At 34.4% G+C, this 19,901-nt stretch overlaps 1 protein-coding gene across 4 annotated transcripts in view; it reads right to left on the bottom strand.

The window, feature by feature from the left end:
- Nucleotides 1–19,901, bottom strand: part of LOC143255389 (cell adhesion molecule Dscam1-like) — a 201,551-nt gene that overhangs the window by 131,951 nt on the left and 49,699 nt on the right. For all 4 annotated transcript variants that reach the window (XR_013030583.1, XM_076510968.1, XM_076510970.1 and 1 more), the window contains exon 2: nucleotides 3,537–3,875. Coding sequence is in view for 3 of the 4 variants with exons in the window: in XM_076510968.1 (XP_076367083.1) it covers nucleotides 3,537–3,600 (64 nt within the window). In the remaining variant the exon portion in view is untranslated. The remainder of the gene's footprint in view (nucleotides 1–3,536; nucleotides 3,876–19,901) is intronic.

Genomic DNA, 19,901 nt, shown 5'->3' with positions numbered 1-19,901 from the left:
GGGTTTGCTACAAAACACCACTATCTGATTAGATAGAAGTATCCTCTCTAGCATATCACTTGAACATTAAGGAAGGCTACCTTTGGTGAAGCTATGCACGGAGTTATTGCTAGTTGAAAGTTTTAATGTGCTTTTTTATCTATACAACATTAACTGTAAAACGTAGTTTTTCTTTAACATTAGGTAATTACAAGTACTGCTTATCACACAAACAAGTACTTGTTTCATACTTTTCACTGTGATATAAATCCAGTTTATTTTTCTTTGGTTGACTTGTGTTCATTATTACTGATAAGAAGTCGATTTCTCGCAGATTAATATAACCCACTAACACACGTTGATGAAAGCGTAGATTGAACTCGTCCTTCCTTGAAAATAGACTTCGAGATTAAACAATTTTCGGAATACGAAGATCATTTATTACCGCTTACCACCACTGATATTTTAAATAACTCAACGAATGATAATACAAAAATGTATTGCAATAAATGTATACCGTCAAAAAAGTAATTTTTTGCTGAGATGTGTAAAGCAATGTTTGTAATGCCCTTGAATTCCCTGTAGCTCAGAGTAGAAGAACAATTAAACGGTGATCAGTTCTCTTTAAAATACATACATTATAATAAATTTATAATTTATAAGTGGATTGATTAACTTAAAATTAATCTCTGAGATTAGATTATCTAAGAAATCCAGGCTTAACAAATAAATACTAAACGTTTTGAAGCTTTCAGAAAAAAAAATCGATTTATATTTTCACAATTAAGACAATCCAGTGACTAATTTAACAACTCCGAAAACCTTTTGTTATTATTTAGTGTATCCTTTTAGTTATTATTATTTTGCGTAAAATTGTGTACAATCATTATAATTAACAATTATAGTAATATTAATATTTTTGATAAGCAAATTTGTGTTACGTTTCAAATGTACAGACAGAGTTCACAACTTCTTAAATAATTAACATGTACAGTAATATACAATTATTGATATCATATAAATATATTAGTACAAAAAGTTGATTTTCAGTGCTTTTGGTGGAAAAGCTTAATTAAAAATTTTAAATTATTTTATCAAATATACAAAAAATATTGGCATACATTTTCATACAATAACAAATTATTATATGTACAATAGAAAAATTATAAAATTTATCAGTAGTAGATAGAAAATAATTGGACTTGCTTATTTGTGCTGTTTCATCACCTTCCCTACGTAAGCCCTTGCTACCAGTGGGTGGATTTTTTTTTTTAAACCATGTACGAGGGGAGATCAGGAGCGTGGAGAAGAGGAGCTATTATGTGTCTTCTTTGGCTTATTGACGAACCAATAACTATATCTTCAGTTAATTTCCTGAAATTAGCAATGCAATGAAATTGGATACAAATAAACCGATGTTTCGTGAACTGTGACCCACTCGGTGCTCTTATAATTCGTGGATTAAATACGAATAACGGCGTAGCTTGGTTGTTAGCGCAAACTGCAAATAGGAGAGACCAGTGTTCAAACCGCTTTGCCACAGAAAAGCATTTTGAATCTTGAAGTCACATGGGCATGCTATAACAGTGACGGCAAATCCAACTATAAAGTCGTATAAGAGTTGGCACTGTTGAAAAGCTGCCTTCCTTCTTGTCTATCACTTTTACATTAAGAACGACTAGCCCTCGAATAGCTTTGTGAAGTAAAATTCAACAAACAGTTTTTATATTGTGTGCAGGTTTCCCCAATGGCGCAGAGGTATGTTTACGGACTTACGCGCTAGAAACCGGGTTTCCATACTCGTGGTTGGCAGAGCACAGACAGCCCATCGTGTGGATTTGTGCTTAACTACAAAACAAACAAACGTTATGTGAAAAACATGAAAAACTAGGCTTTGCAAGCTCTTCTACATTACGGGTAAACTGGGCAGTAGCTCACGGATTTTATAAGCATTCAAATCAATAATTCATTATAACGCCATCTGGTTGGTGCAAACCTTATTCGTGTATAAATGTGATTGAAAATATGATGATATAAATACTCCATTTCCTATAATCAAATAAGTTGCTAATTTGATGAAAACAAAACAGTAAAAAATGTATTTTTAAATATATATAGCAGATTATTTCGAAATTGCAATGCAGTCGAGACAGAGTACGATTTGACAGCATTATCACATGACGTGTTTCGTAAAATGACTTTAATGCAGGATATCTGAGAGCTCTAGGTTTGATCTGCCACAGATGACACCGGGATAAGGTGGTCCAAGTAAAGTTTTCTTTTACGCATGAAGTTGCCATACCCACCAAAATTCTAGATAAAGTTGGTGTAGCACAGTTTTCTGCTACACGTGTAGGTACTATACCCATCAAAAATCCACGAAAAAGTAGGCTTAGTGCTAGTTTTCTAGTACACTCGTTGTTGGCATAACCACCAAAATTCTACAATGACATAGGCCTACTTTTAAAGTTATATGTAACTTAAAGTTATATTGTTACATCATAAATTAAGTTATCGAAATAGCTTTATTGGTCTTTCATTTCGGTATTCACAAACAGTTAACCAATCATTACCGCTTTCCAATTCTAGTACACTACACGTCATGGTGTGTTTCTTGTATCTTTTTATCTTTTTTTAATTTCATCCATTCATTTTAAGCTGTCATAACACATTATGTTTGAACAATAATTTTTATTCTGAGAACGAGTGTGTGTTTTTTCTTATAGCAAAGCCACATCGGGCTATCTGCTGAGCCCACCGAAGGGAATCGAATAGCTGATTTTAGCGTTGTAAGTCCGTAGACTTATACCAGCAGAGAGCTTCTGAGAATGAAGTGTAACAAATATTATGGCGACCCGATTAAAAAAATGAAGTTTTTTAAAAAACTGTTTGTTTGTAACTAAGCAAAATTCTACACAATGGGCTGTCTGTGTTCTGAAAGCTATGTGTATCGAAACTCGAACTGTAGCATTGTAATTTCGCATACATACCGATATTCCAATTGGAGAGGGGAATTTTCAAATTAAAAAGCTAGATATTTACTAACATAACGTTTATCTTGTTCAAATAATGCAGAATTGTGCTTTTGTCTTAACTTTGCTCCCCAAAGGCACAATGGTATGTCTGCGTACTCACACCGCTAAAAAGTGGGTTGCGACACCCGTGATGGGCAGAGCACAAATAGCCCATTGTGTAGTTTTGTACTTAATTTTGAACAAATAAACAATAAGCTTAATTTTGAATAAATAAAACTTTGTCACTTGTTGGATGACCCCTATGTATACTGCAACAATTAATTATTTACCAAGAAGACAGTACGATTTGACAGTTAGATATATGTGACAAAATATGGTGTCAAACTCTATCTTTGAGTATAAATCAAGAACACCTGTGTTCGTAAGAGCTTTTTTTTTTTAACTGTCGAATTCCTCTTCTGTATGTTACACTTAGAAGATATGTTTCCCTTTTCATATTTTTTTTGGAAAGGATACAATCTCTTTTATGTAACAATATTTCTTTATGTTGACAGTATATCTGAAGACTTATTCATGGCTTACCTTGAAGAAAAACTAACAATATCCAGAAAAACGAAGACAGGTCATTAAACGTCACACAACACATGATTCAGCATAAGGAGTGAGTATTGTGTCCAGCTGAACCACTAGAGGGCACTGCAGTCGTGGTGTCAAGTCACTGGAATGTAACGAGCTATTTTTCTCCTTCCAGAATGATCAGGCACCACAGTTCAGGTGCCCGGCACTAGATTCCACATACGAGAAGCTTCCTTACAGCCGTCGCCGTCTCCATGGCAACGTACCATCCCAGGCGACGGCGTAAGGGGGATATGAAGACAAGCCAGATCACGTGGTTTCAGGCAGATGGTGTCTTTCCACTCTCTACATGGAAAAAAAGAAAAATATATATAAAAAATTGTTCCTTGACCTGAAATGAGAAGATAAATAATATTATTAACAACGTATAATACCTAATATTCGAAAATAACTCCATGTGTTAAGTACCTGTAAAGAAGATAACCTTTGTAGTTGAGGAAGTTGAAATCAATAAATGGTAAATGGTTGTTTTATAGTTATAATATGGCTGGGCTATCTTGTTAAAGAAGAATTCTTGGTACGTAATTCGGGAAGTAAATCCAATTTGATTTGAGTATATTAATAATGTTGACATTAAACCGATATTTGACTTGAAATTAACTGGTCTTTGCAAAAGTATTCTTTATTCGGTGTCTGATTTTACATGTTTTGTGCGTGTGAAGCTAGTCATTTTGGGGTGAAAGTTCGTGAGAGAGCTTAGTGTCAGTCGGTAGATTTTGGCAAAATCGTTGACACCGCAACAAAACTTAACAGTCTTTACTCGTAATCTTAGTATATCAACATTTCTAAAATACTAAAAACTAGAGAAAAAGCTACCAAATTATAGACTGTTTACGATTGTGCAACTCCTTGTTTTCAAATGTTATGTAGGGTTAGCATTTTTTAATACATGAGCGCCTTCTAGAAAATGCTTCTTTTTTTTTATAATATTCCTCTGTTAAGAAATGAAATATATAAACCTTTCGTATTCCATCTATTTATGAAACGTTATTGCTCGTGGTTAGTTTATCTCGAATCACGTTATATGATCACGAAGAAAACGATATGACAGACTAATAAACTAAAGAAAATCGTTTTCGTTGTTAGCAATTTAAAATTAATTGTAACATCTGATTTATGACAGATAGCACCCTAAACATTCTATGATGTGTGAATATAACTAATTTTCATTAGTTCTTGATAATTTTAAAGGATTTGCAAATCCGTGGTGAACTTTACCTATAGATTTCTAAAACGGTGTATTAATAACCCAAACAGTTATTTTACTTATCCATAAAAGCTTATTTTTCAATAAAAGTGTTTATAAAAACTTTAGTAGTATGTGATAACAAAGGATAATAACTTAAGTGCCCTCATGCCTGTAACTAAGCCCCCCGCTAGTACAGCGGTAAGTCTCCGGATTTACAACGCTAAAATCAGCGGTTCGATTCCTCTGGGTGGGCTCAGCAGATAGCTTGCTGTAGCTTTGCTATAAGAAAACACACACACAAACACACCTGTGACTAAACCTTTAGTTTTTGTCTATTAAGCCTGAAAGATTCCTGTTGCATCCTAGTAAAGAGTTCCAGACTAATCCCATACTTAATAAACCCTTTAACTAAAATCATACCATCCATTGGAGTATAACCAAAATATATTTGTGATATACTATTATCTATTTCACACCATTTATAGTAGTTTTTTTTATGCAATCAAAGGTATCAATAGAGCCTAGACCAGTACTGAGTGTGTCGTATGGCAATGGATATAACTGATTAGTGTGGTTGACATATTCTTCACTGTCATTAATAGGTTTTTTAATTACACACTATCCAAAAGAGTATAATCCAAATCCATTTACATTATTTTGCTATCAATTATCCAAAGGAGTATAATCCAAATCTACTTGTATTATTCTATTATCTATCATCCAAAAGAGTACAGTCCTAATCTATTTATATTATTCTAGTATCGATTATCCAAAGGTTTATAATCTAAACCAGTGTATATTATAATATTATCTACTACCCAAAATAATATAATCCAAAACCATTTATGTGATACAATTATTTACACTATAAATGAACAAAATCCAAGTATATCTACAATATACTATTAGCTATCGCCCAAAGGGGTGTATTACAAATATATTTATGATGTACTAGTAGCTCTTGCTCATAGTTTGTAAAGGAAGAGTACACCTAAACAGTTTTTATTATTACGAAACTGATGGCCATTAATTTCATTAAAACATCTCTCTTTACAAACTGTGGGCCTTTACAAATTGTAATCTCTAGTTAGCCAACACCCCTATTTTGAATGAGCTTTTGGAATCAGATATGTACAATTCGTACGGTTTAAAACATTTTCTGGGAAAGAATACCGCAGGCCCCATCATGTAGCCACCCGTCGGAGTTAAATACTGAATAAATCCCTGGAATGACAATAAATATCCAAATAAAGTAAAAGAAAAGCATCATAAAAATACTGTTCTGAAATAAAAGTGAGCGAAACATAAGAATAGAAATTATAGAATAGAAAACCTTTAATTCTGATCTGAAGCCTCTGGGGATTCTAAAAATAATTTGATTTACATTCACATGTTCTCAATATTTGCATTCCAATATTAAAAACATTGATTGACTGGCCAGTTGTATTCTACTGTTCAGGTCTGTTTTTTAAATAGAAAATACTTCTCTTCTGCACTGCGTTAGATAACAATAAAGGCGAGGCCACACTCGTCCAACATTCAAAAATCGATCACACTATTTCGACTTTTGCAGTGGAAAGTACATCTTTTCCTTTCTAGTCGATACACAGCAAAGCAATTCCAGGTCGACCAGAGAAGAACAGTTACACTTAACAGAATAGTTTGCACGACTCAACATAGTCTAGGGTGGAGTTTAAAAATTCTTCGACTGAGCTTTACTGACAGCAAAAGACGACCGTTGGGTGTGTGGGTGTGTGTTTTTCTTATAGCAAAGTTACATCGTACTATTTGCTGAGCTCAACGAGGGTAATCGAACCCCTGATTTTAGCGTTGTAAATCCTTAGACTTGCCGCTGTACTAGCGGGGGGCGACGACCGTTGGAGAAACAGAAACATTTCCTACTCTTTAGAACTATTTGGTTTATTTACTATCTTGTTATATCAAGAACACATTTTAATTGCTTGTATGTTTGTTGTAAAGCACAAAGGTACACAGTAGGCTACCTGTGTACTCTCCAGCGCGGGTAATGAACCACGATTTTTAGAGTTATAAGCCTACCGACTTTTCGCTGAGCCATTATAGGGCATATTAACTTGTATATAAGTTAAATTCCCTTAAAAACTACAGTCAATAGCATCAGCTATAAATATCTGTATCTATTTTTGTCGATTACCGTTTTCAATGGTAAATGGAGTGATATCGATTAATCATTATTAAATACTGATATTATTGGAAAGTCTAGAACGAATAATAATTGTTTGTTATACTTAAATTATCAAGCAAAAATAGACAATAAAAAAGATAGTTAACATAGAATACACATCACAGCAAGGTTCTACAGATCTGAAAAGTGCGTCATAAGTATCGCATCTGTTCACGTTTCATTGAGAGCTTAGTGCTCGTCTTTCTTTTGTCTGATGTTACTGAGCATAAGAGGCATTTGTCTAACTCAGTCGAGCTCATTGATAAAAATCAAACAAACGGAGTTCAATCCGCGCAGTCCTACAAAGAAAACCTACACGTCCATGCAGGCAGAAATATCCTGTTGACAATAACAAGAAACCAATCAGTGTCAGTTGTTTCTACAGCAACAAGGTTATCACTGATGGAAGAATACATCTGTAACACGCCCGCTAAAGGAGACAGTTATTTTCTTTGCCTTGTATTTCATTTTTATTGAATATTTAGTTCGTTTGTGTAGTTGTATAGCATAAAGCTACAAAATAGTTTATCTGTGATTTACTCACTACGGGTATCAAAACCCGATTTCTAGCGATTTAAACCTGTAGACTCACTGCTGACATCTGTTATTCTACGGAAAACTCTTGGTTTTGCAATGAGTTTTGTTTTCACTGGTACTGTGCAAGCCAAGTTTTTAGTATCTCGGACTGTAAATCCACAGTTTATGGTTCACATACCTTTGTCGCAATAAACGCAATTAACACTGAAGTCCTAGATGATACATAAAAGAAACAGTCAAATCCCAACATTCCAATAAATTAGTTTAAGAGTTGGAAATGGTTGCTATTTGCTAGCTGCCTTTCCTGTAACCTATCATTTTAAAATTAGGGACGGTTAGCTTTGGTAGCCCTTATAGAACTTTACGCAAATGTCTTAAACAAACAAGTTCACCAAACGATAACGTAAAAAAATAATAAACTAGAAAGCCGAAACTTTTGGTTGATCAAAAGTTGTATATTGTTTTAGGTTTTTGTAACTTGGTTGGTATGTTACAGATTCGGATATCTTCTATTTTTCTTACAAGTAGATCTTGTCGTTCCTCTGATACAGATATCTCATGTCTCTATCCTTGGGATATAAACATGAAAATGTCTGTATGCGTGGACGGCCTCTTTGTCATAAGACTTTGAAGAAACACATCTTATGTTGCAGTTAAAACATTTTTATGAATAAGGTACGACCAAACTTGTAACAGTTAAAACAGTTTTATGAATGAGCTAAGACCAATCTTGTATCTGTTAAAACATTTTTATGAATAAGGCAAGACCAAACTTTTATCAATTAAACCATTTTTATGAATAAGGTAAGACCAATCTTGTATTACTAAAACATTTTTATGAATGAAGTAAGACCAATCTTGTATCAGTTGAAACAATTTTATGAATAAAGTAAGTCCAGTCTTTTACCAGTTGAAACATTTTTATGAATAAGATAAGACCAATCTTGTATTATTAAAACATTTTTATGAATAAGATAATACCAATCTTGTATCAGTTAAAACATTTTTATGAATGAAGTAAGACCAATCTTGTATCAGTTGAAACAATTTTATGAATAAGGTAACTCCAGTCTTTTACAAGTTAAAACATATTTATGAATAAGATAAGACCAATCTTTTATCAATTAAAAACATTTTTATAAATAAGGTTAGACCAATCTTTTATCAGTTAAGCATTTTTTAGGAATAAGCTAAGACCAATCTTTTATTTAAAATGCATGAATGTAAATGCTGAATGAAAGTACTCTTGTTTGGATGGCACTTTCTGTTAAAGATTGTTTGTGGGTTGACACTGCATAAAAGTACCACTTACGGGTTGAGCTCTTCGTGAAAATATAACTTCCTGAGTTGCGCTTCGCGGAAGTTTATTTATCAAGTTGAGACACTTCGTGAAAGTGTTTTTGTCGGGTTGATATTCATTGTGAAACACAATCAGTAGTCGTGATTGCTATAAAGAGGCGACATTATAAATAGTGTTTATGTCATTGTATTAGGACAATCTTGCAGACTACAGCGTTACTGTTGCAAACATATTCTAGGGTGAAACGTTTTTAGTTACTATTAGCTTCCAAGTTTACAGGGCTCGTATGAACGTTAACCAGATACACCAGTTGCTGAATGCATGTTGTTAGAACTTTCCTGCTGAGTGAAAAAGCCATTAAAAGAGCGTGCGTAGTTTTAACATCGTTACACATGCGTGGAAAAGCGCACATTAACCGACAGTGGGACGAAAACTGTCCCCACGTTATAAACCCGTTAAGTTCGGATTCTCATTAACTTGCTCTCTATACACCTTTTAACAAGTTTAAACTCTAATTGGCCAGGTATGTTGACCAATAACACCTCGACTCACAATTTGAGGGCCATGAGTTCGAATCCCCATCACACCAAACATGTTCGTCTTTTCAGCCGTGGAGGGTTTATAATGTGACGGTCAATTCAACTATTCGTTGATAAAAGAGTAGCCCAGGAGTTGACGGTGGGTGTTGATGACTAGCTGCCTTCTCTCTAGTCTCATACTGCTAAATTAGGAACGGCTAGCACAGATGACCCTCGCGTAGCTTTGCGCAAAATTCAACACCATTGATACCATTTACTGATTGGTGATCTCTTTAACAAACTAAACTGTATTGCAAAGCTTGTTATATAACTATAAATATATTTTACCTTCGTTTAACGCTATTTTCCCGTTAGCTCTAGGTTCAGAGCGATTACTCACATAGTCGATGATTTAGGCTAAGGAAACTGACGCGTCACTCGTTACGAAACTAATTTAGTGGCTAAGAAATAAACAACTTTAGTAAACCTTAACATTTAAACGTAAAATTACTTCTGGCAAAACTTAAATCGCTAACTTAGTGTATGGAACGAGAACTAATGGTATTATCTTTATTTTAGTTTTGTGTGCGTGGAGACAATGTTTCGAATGTATGCTTTCATCACGGAGTATAAATATTTTATGGTGATGCTCTGCGATAATATTTTAATATTCCTTTTATTTATATCAGAACGTTTCGGATTTACATTTTCACCCATGGATTACAATTGCTGGTGAAGCTCCGCTGTAAGAATTTAATATATATATATATATATATATTTATTTCTCAACGTTTCGGCTTCAAACTCTCATTATGCCGACAGCTGAGAACCTTGATGAATGTTTGCAGCCGAAACGTCAGAAAATAAACAAAATATTTGTTTTACTTGAAGATTGGATTTACAGAATGATTGATATGCTTTAGTTTGCGTTACGTACTCTGAAAAAATACGTCAGGGTTATTAAAAGACTGATATGCTTTACGTTATGTACTGCGAAAAAGAAAAGGCATCAGAATTACTATTTATTTTATGTGCAGCAGTACATAACTTTTCTTTTCTGGGGTGGGGCAACATTAGAAGAGTATAATTAAGTACAGAGACTCGGCATGGCCTGGTGGGTTAAGGCGTTCAACTCGTAATCTGAGGGTCGCGGGTTTGAATCCCTGTCGCACCAAACATATTCGTTGTTTCAGCAGTGGGGGTGTTATAATGTACGGTCAATCCCACTATTCGTTGGTAAAAGAGTATCCCAAGAGTTGGCGGTGGGTGGTGATGACTAGCTGCCTTCCCTCTAGTCTTACACTGCTAAATTAAGGATAGCTAGCGCAGATAGCCCTCGTGTTGCTTTGCGCGAAATTCCAAAACAAACAAACTCAGTACAGATGCACCTGTTTACTGTTCACAACCATAGCTCCACTAGAAACACTTCGCTAGCTTTTAACAAGCCTACAAGGTTATGGAGTACCAGATGATGTAAGTGTTCGACGATGAACAAAGCATAGAGGCAATCGGTGGTGACACTACGGGAGGAAGGAAGGATATTAAATCCTAACAGAAGGGTACATGCTAGGTTTAGTGATAATCAACCCAGTATTATGCCATTATAATTGGACACGTGTATAAACTTTTGTCAAATAACTATGAAATGGAACAATTTAACATTATAAAAGCAGCAAAATGTAAAAAGTTTAATAACACTTTGTTTTAATAATACTGTGAAACTAAAACAAATGATACAAATCATTCGTCACTGATATTATAGGCGTGTAGATTTAAACAATGAAGATGAATTAAACTATACAGTGAGCTATATTTGCTTTGGCCACTGCGAAGAATCGAGCCCTAGATTTTAGCTTTGTGATTCTTTAAATTTATCTTTGATGCACTGGGGAACCTAACTGAGTAACTACTAGCTCAAAGATTCTTAACCCTAAAAAGAAATTATTGGAGCACAATGATTTTGAAAGTTAACTTTTTTTCAGTTTTTAGCGTTTAGTAAAATTTTCAAGGTGTTGTTATTTATGTATTAGCATTTTAAATTAATCCGCCGTTATTTTTATATTAGCACTAAAGATTTAGGTGCAGTTCAGTTGGATTTTCTTAAAATATTTACGTAAAAATATAGTTTCTTGCTGATATATATATTATAATTCCTTATCTGAACATTGTTATATCTTATATAGGTGAAGTAACGTGGTCGTATAACCTTTCCTACATAAGACCAGGGTCTTTTTATAACCATGTATGAAAGATCCAGATTGTAGCATGGAAAGGTGGAAACTGAAAGTTATATTAAAACAAAACGTTGGGTTTGATACAATGATACCATAACATCTTGGTTTTTATGACCAAACTCATACTAGGGAATGAAATACCAGCTTCAAGAACATTCTTATTGTCTTCCCCATTGATGTTTTGTATTTTGTTTTTCTGATTAATTTCTGTTACTCAAATGTAGCGAGAGTGGTGTTAACAGCCATGTTCGCGTTTCTGGCTGCAGACAGCAAAGATAGTAAAGAAGAAAGACGTCGTGGGCTGTAACGCTCACATCTGCTCTGTTTTTCTTACTTTCCCTCTTCGTTTTTTTTAAGTATGTAAGACCAGCAAAACTGAGGTTAAACCATATATACGAGGTATTCCCAACGACATTTGGGTCTTACTTACCTCAAAAAGAACATATTACTTAATGACCCACCCTATGGTTTATCCCCTGGTGATGGATGTTTATTTCTTACTGCTCCCCCTCTTTTAAAAAATTAAATGTAACTCTATACAGACGTACACGTGGCCCGGCATGGCCTAGGGCAGTGATGGCTAACCTTTTAGAGACTGCGTGCCTCAATTGTGACCCAAAACTATTTTGTCTATCCGAACGTGCCAGGATTTTCATAAAAATGACAGTTACTTTCCAATAAAAAACCGACTCTTTGATGAGTATCTTTATTTTAAAAAAAGTCGAATTACAAAAGTTTCAATGAGACTAATAAATAGCCTTGACTTAAAATTTGTATATTTTGTCTTGAATTTTATTAAATCAATGCGATCTCTGCTGTTGTGAACACTCGGATAACTTGTTAATTGATGGTTTATATTTTGTTGATTTGAGAGCAACACATGCAGCACTCAGTTCATCTGTAAGCTTGTTTCTTCTGTCTGATTTGATGAAATTCAAAGTTGAAAACAGCTGCTCACAAGCGTAAGATGATCCAAACAAAGTAAGAAGAGCTATTCCAAGTAATTTCAGTGACTTAAAATTAATTGGCAAAGAATTCCACACTTTAAGAATTTCATTTTCACAACTCTTTGCAACGTTTTCTTCCAAGATCCCTCCACACTCTATTTTCTCAAGTGTTTTACGCAAGGCACAGAATTTATTAGTCCAAGTATAGTTTTCCTGAAATTCTACCAGCTCCATTTCTAGAGTTTTCAAACCCAACCAGTGTAAACAGGAAAAATCGAGATCTTCAAATTCAGTTTCATCGGGAAAGGTAAGAAAATACAAAGTTTTTTCTATCTTTCGAAATTGCATAAATCTGTTACTAAAATTCTCCTTCGCTACCGCGATAATGCTTGAAAATTCTTTGGAGATTTCCTGTTTGCTTAAGGAACAGTCCGCAAACGTTGTCGAGTTTTCTAAATGCATTTTCAGATTTGGAGAATATTTGAGTTCCCCACCTTCGATGTCTTTTTCAAAAACTTGCAATTTTCTCTCAAATGCCTTTATATCACAGAACATTCTTTCTGCTGTTTTTCCTACTCCTTGTAGTTTTGTGTTCAGTGCATTGAAGTGTGATATAAAGTCTGTAAAGAACATGAGATTATTAAGCCAAGCCACATCAGTGAGCTGTGGAAAGTCTTGTCCTTTTCATGCATAAAAAATCTAATTTCGTTCAAGCAAGCAATAAATCTTTCCAGAAAACGTCCTCTGCTCAACCATCGGACATTGTTATACATAATTAAAGTACTATATTGTGCTTGAACCTCGTCAAGAAGTGTTTGAAAATGACGAAAATGAAGCGCACGAGTCATAATGTAATTCACCATTTTTGTAACATCTTTGAGTATATCATCTAATTTTTTGCTACTTTCTTTTGCACAAAGAGCTTCTTGATGTATAATACAATGAAACTGGATGACTTGATGTTTTATTTTGTTCTCAAACAACTTTATGAAACCAGATGTTGACCCAACCATACATGGTGCTCCATCACTAGTGATCGAAACTGTCTTTTCGGGCTTAATACTTTGTGTCAAAAAACATTCCATCACAGCATTGTAAATATCTACTCCTTGTGTTCTTCCGGGTAAAGAAATCAGTTTTACCAATTCTTCCCTCATGGAGTCACCAACAGCATAACGCAAAATTACTGCTAACCTTGCATGATTATTTATATCCGTACTCTCATCCAAACACATGGAGTAACAAGAAGCCTTTTGTAAATCAGTACTGAGTTGTTGATTGACATCATTTGCCATACGTAAGATACGATCTTTCACGGTATTTCTGCTAAGTGGTACCTCACAGATTCGTTGTAAAATTTCACGTTTATTTGAAAAATCACTAAAAAAGGGAATCACTTCCAGCTAACATAGTCGTTTTTTATGAAATCTCCATCAGATAGAGACTTACCATGTTTAGCGATACATAATGAAATTTGAAAGCTGGCCTTCGTCAACTGATTAGGTTTAGAAAGAAAGTTTCCAAGATTAAGACATTGAGAATGATATTTCCTCAGTTCGTTTGCAAGAAATTTCTCCTTTTCTGTTTCATCAAGTTCAGCAACATTTTTGTGGTTGGTTTCAAAATGCCGTTTGACACTTGAAGTACGACACACAACACTTTCACCACATAAAATACATAACGCTTTTCCGTTGCGTTCAATGGTTCCAAATAATTTTGTCCAATTTTCTTGAAATAATCGTCCACTATCCATTAGCTTTGCCTTCTTTGCATTTATTTTTGGTATAACTTAAACACACAAAAGTAAAGTTTAATGAAACAAACTTTTAAAAATTTACTTAAACAAAGAACAGTTAAATATTTAAACAAATTAAATTGTCCCGTTTCGTTAATGTAGCTTTTTTAATGCCATGATAATGTGGAGTGCAAAATTTAAAACTAAACACGATTGGTTGAAAAATATTCTCAAGTTAATCAATAGTTTATAATGTTTTGCATTTTTAGCTGCATTTAGTTTGTATTATATTCAAATTTTCAATAAAATTACAAAGAATTATTTATGACAAGTTTTCTGTTTTTTGTATAATTCTTCATGACTGCAGAATAATAAGTAACCGATATAATTATTTATTCATATTGGTTGAAGATCAATACGAATAGATGTAATGACTTACGATGCCACCCCCCGTCGTTCAAAAGGTTCGACACGCAACCTGTAGGGATAATATCCCTAATATATCCCTGGGATATATTATAGTATTAATCTAACCCGAAGTAGAGACAAGGGCTGACGTTAAGGCGCATTAAACTGGGAACAACGATTTCCCAGGCTTTACCGATATCCAATCCTTCTCATCGATCCTACCGGGAATATCCCTAGTTCTAGTGTTAGCTACACTTACGCGCATTGCCTCCTCTGCACCACGAGGAGGCCCTGAAAATCGAAGTACTTGAACCCTAGTGCTCTCAGGTCATGCCACCTCTCATAATTACCTAGCTCGCTACATACTTCTTAGCAAAGATGCGGGAATCCTATCACGTGCCAGCAATCGTGGCCTTGCATGCCACCTCTGGCACGCGTGCCATAGGTTCGCCATCACTGGCCTAGCGTGTTAAGGCGTGCGACTCGTAATCTGAGGGTCGCGGGTTCGCATCCCGGTCGAGCCAAACATGCTCGCCCTTTCAGCCGTGGGGGCGTTATAATGTGACGGTCAATCCCAATATTCATTGGTAAAAGAGTAGCCCAAGAGTTGGCGTTGGGTGGTGATGACTAGCTGCCTTCTCTCTAGTCTTACACTGCTAAATTAGGGACGGCTAGCACAGATAGCCCTCGAGTAGCTTTGTGTGAAATTCCGAAACAAACAAACATGTACACGTGTGTGTGTGTAACATTTCGCCGAAATATTATTTTCTCATTTTAGTCTTACACTAAATTTTCAGATGACGAAGTGAAAATGTCAGTGCATTAAAATACTAAACAGATATAAGTTATCACTAAGCACGGCTGAATGTGGTTATGACATGAAAGATCTAATGATAAAAACGTACTTATTACTAGTAGACATGACAGTTTAAACCGTTGTACTCTATGAACAGTATACCTTATAACTTCACAAAGTAACTATTTCGGCAAATGTCAATTAGTCTAGAACACAAATGAACAATAAAAATCCATTAAGTAAAGTTAAAAGAGTCACTCCCTTCCCCGAGGGACTGGCTAGTAAGCTTGACTGTTCATAATGCTAAAATTCGGGTTCGATTTATATGGTGTGTTCAGCGGTGATATCCCATTTTGCAGCTCTGCCTTTATACAGTAGTGTTATTCGAATTACTAATACTTTCAACCAGATGTCTCTGTTTACTAGGAATCATATTTTGATAAGGTACTATTTTTACCTTAGCTCCCCTATAGGTGATGTGTATTAAAAGTTATCATGGGCTTGTTTTTCTGTGTCTCAAATTAAAACAGTCATAACTTTCTCATAACTTTAGGGTGATTATATCGATATATTAAACACTTGTTTCTATATTTACAATACTTATTATTCTAGTCTTACATATATATGAAAACTGAGTCACAAGTCCTAGGAATGTGTGTAAATATCAGTAAAAACTTTTAATTCCTTGTTCTTCTTTCTTCTGCTTCTTTTTTATTACATGATACAAAAACCAAAACAACGGTGTCAACCAGTTTTACTGAGATGACATAGTTTTAAATGGAGTATCTGCTTTTATAAGTATTATTAATAACTAGTAATAATTTTAAAAGATCGTAATTCTAGCGTAAACAATGTTATCACTACCCCTTAAAGTTAGCTTTCTTATATACATTTGGTGTTCCTTTAAAAGCCCAGGTAAATACATGGAGAAACGGTAATTATCAGCCAGAAATAGATAAACAACAAATATCACAGTTGAAACCTCATTCTATTAATAGTTTGTTAAAAATACAACATTTCTGTGTCTGTTGAAACACTGCATTAAAAAAACAATCAAAGAAGTAAAGAAACTGATAAAAACGTCTGGATGAGTAATATCAATCCTTTTAAAATTATACAAAAACGATATTATGGATAGCATTTGTAACATCCTTGCATAATTACGAAGACAGGAATTAACATATAACAATACATATAACTATTAAATAACCAACTAACTTTAATTTATCCTGTTTTTATTTTTTAACATTCTGCTACACTGTGTGCCTGCACTATTGTGTACGGATGATAAAAATGCCGCTCATATTATCTTGTTTACATTATTTATAAAGGACTGACATAAGCCATCTATACATTTACTTTATTTTTAAAACGTTTTTCCTTTACTTGTAACATTAATAACAACTAATCTAGTTTAAAATCTGTTCACCCGTTATATTTTACTTCCCTGTAATAATGAATAGCCCCCTATTAACGTTTAAGATCACTCTTTTCTGATCGAATAGTTGGATTTGTTCATCACTCTTATAGTGTACCCTTGATCCCAAAGCACGGGACAAACATTTGTAGTAACGGATAACGAACCATTACCCATTCTGTTTGGATAGGTTAACTACAAGGTCACGCTCGACCCCTCCAACAACTGGGTTTGTAATCTATCGTATGAAATATTTTTTCCTTTTCATTTTCATTTTTCATTTTTCATCGGCTCGGCATGGCTAGGTGGTTATGGCACTCGACCCGTACGTAATCTGAAGGTTGCGGGTTCGAATCGCCGTCGCACCAAACATGCTCGCCCTGTCAGCTGGGGGGGGGGCATTATTATGTGACGGTCAATTCCACTATTCGTTGATAAAAGAGTAGCTCCAGAGTTGGTGGTGGGTGGTGATGACTAGGTGCCTTCCCTCTAGTCTTACACTGCTCAATCAGAGACGACTAGCGCAAATAGCCCTCGTGTAGCTTTGCGCAAAATTCAAAACAAGCAAACAAACCATAAACCTCTATCATCAAGTTCACTTGTGAACACGAGAAAAACAACCAAACAGCATTTCTCAACCTCCATATATCAAGAACCGATACACAATTTAAAACAGAAATCCATATAAAAAGCACCCGTACTAGACTACACATTCCTGGAACTCAGCACATGAAACAAAACAAAAATTCAACATAATAAGGAACTAAACAAACAGCCACAAAATTTGCTCAGCCGATAAAATTAACGAAATCAACAAAATAAAACAACACTTCATTTCATTTACATCAATACATTTCCTCCAAAAACCGTTGAAAAAAATTATACATACATACACACACACACCTGGATCACCCACACTGTCAACAACAAACAAACAATAAAAAATCTCAAGAAAGAACAAACTACAAAACTTTACCCTGCTGCATACCATATATTCCCGATATCAGCGAAAAAATAGCCAACATTTGGAGAAAAACTTATAACAAAACACAACATTCCGGTAATCACCAAATTTATTCAAAAACCATGTACAAAACTAAAGTCCATACTATGTAAAAACTACACTGACAAACACAAACATAATTTATAAAATACAATGTTACAACTGCCATGACTTCTATACTGGAAAAACAAACATAAAAATGAAAACCAGACTCAAAGAGAAAAAAAAACCTTTGCACGTTTTTGAGTACTGTTAACTTTAAGATGATCTAAGAGGATATAAACGTTGTTCTGTACTTTATTTTAATTAAAGTTTTAATACCCATGTCAGTCGTCCTGATAATACGGTTAGAGTTGTGTTGTGTAGTACTTCAGGAACTGGCAGTGAATACATCCATGAAGATTTACAGGATATCTACAAAACAATCACATTGGACTTATAAACAAATATTTTTATTTTCAGTAGCATATTTCTTAGCTCAGTGCTATACGACAGTAATTTTCAAAAAATACAAACAAACAACAAAACCCTAAAAACATGGAAATAAGTGTTCGCAATCTCGAGCAATGTAATCGTCACAATTACCTATTTATACATTATAAACTTGGAAATGTGGGGAAAATCACAGCTGCATTCCCGTGTAACTACTGTTCTCAGTATCACCAATTGTAACTGAAATTTGAAGATATCGAAAAAAGTCAGCGACTTGAAAACCGATTACGTCACATCACAAAGACCATTTAATGTCTTATCGGTGACTTCAAGCAGTACTAGATGTTCGTTGATTACTGAAAGGTAAAGATTTCCTAGTCGCTAGTGTTTGGTCTCTTTTCATTCCTCCTTCTTGTTGAAACATACAAAGTTAAAAAGATTTCTCTCTGGAAATGAATGCTACAATGTTTGTATCTATAGCACAGACTCTTAAAAAAAAAAAAAAGAACTCCACAACTTAGAATGTCCCTAATAGTTTTTATTACTAAAAATAAATTTTATATATAAAATATTTTTATTTTTTGTTCTTAATTTCTAAAAGGAGGTAAAACCGTTAATTTTCTTGAAATATATTTTGATCTTATATTTTCGGTAAAATAATGAGATAAACAGCCAAATATCATTATTTACCTAAAATGTTGCTACACAGTTCAAAGTCTTATAGTCTATCAATTTAAATATATTTTTAAATTAGATAATTAGTAATTTGTTAGTGAATTTTTAGAAGTTAGTAGATTTCATTCTAAAAACCTATGATGTTATATGTTATATAATGTCAACCACCCTGGGTCTGCCCCCCGTTGGTACAGCAGTAAGTCTAAGGATTTACAACGGTAAAATCAGCGGTTCGATTCCTCTCGGTAGATTCAGCAGATAGCTCCATGTGTCTTTGCTATAAGAAAACACACACACAAACACAGTATATCTGCCACATCTGGTGGCGACGAAACCTTTTGTTTCATGCCAGGGGTAACACCATTTTTCGTGAACAACAGCTGTTAGGGTGTGTGACAGATTAAGCAAGTGAATTATAATTATGATCAATTTCATATAAGTAATTACAAATCATATTTAAAGATGGCAAGTTAAACACCACATTATTTATTTACTTATTATTTTGAGCAACTTTACTATTATTCATAAAAACTATTAGAGTATGGTACGGCATGATGGAAGAAGGAGAGAAAGAAAAAACCTGTATAAAGGAGAAACGAGATAAACATTGAGGGACAAGTTGATATAAAATAAGGAGAGAAGACAAGAGATTTTGTGTTTTTTTTTAATTTCTTGAAAAGCTGCAGAAATGGCTATCTTAACATAACTTTCGCCCCCACTAGTACACCGGTATGTTTCCGGATTTACAACGCTAAAATCAGGGGTTCGATTCCCCTCGGTGGGCTGAGCAGATACCCCGATGTGGCTTTGCTATAAGAAAAATACACACACAAACATAACTTTCCCTTATTTTGCACAAAGAGACTAGACAAAAGGCAACTAATGAATGATATTAGCGCCTGAGTTACTCTTGTCTG

Source organism: Tachypleus tridentatus, chromosome 7 (genome assembly GCF_004210375.1).
Source record: "Tachypleus tridentatus isolate NWPU-2018 chromosome 7, ASM421037v1, whole genome shotgun sequence".
Classification (NCBI taxonomy): domain Eukaryota; kingdom Metazoa; phylum Arthropoda; class Merostomata; order Xiphosura; family Limulidae; genus Tachypleus; species Tachypleus tridentatus.
The sequence above is the reverse complement of the archived record's forward strand: the minus strand, read 5'-3'. Positions and strand labels throughout refer to the sequence as shown.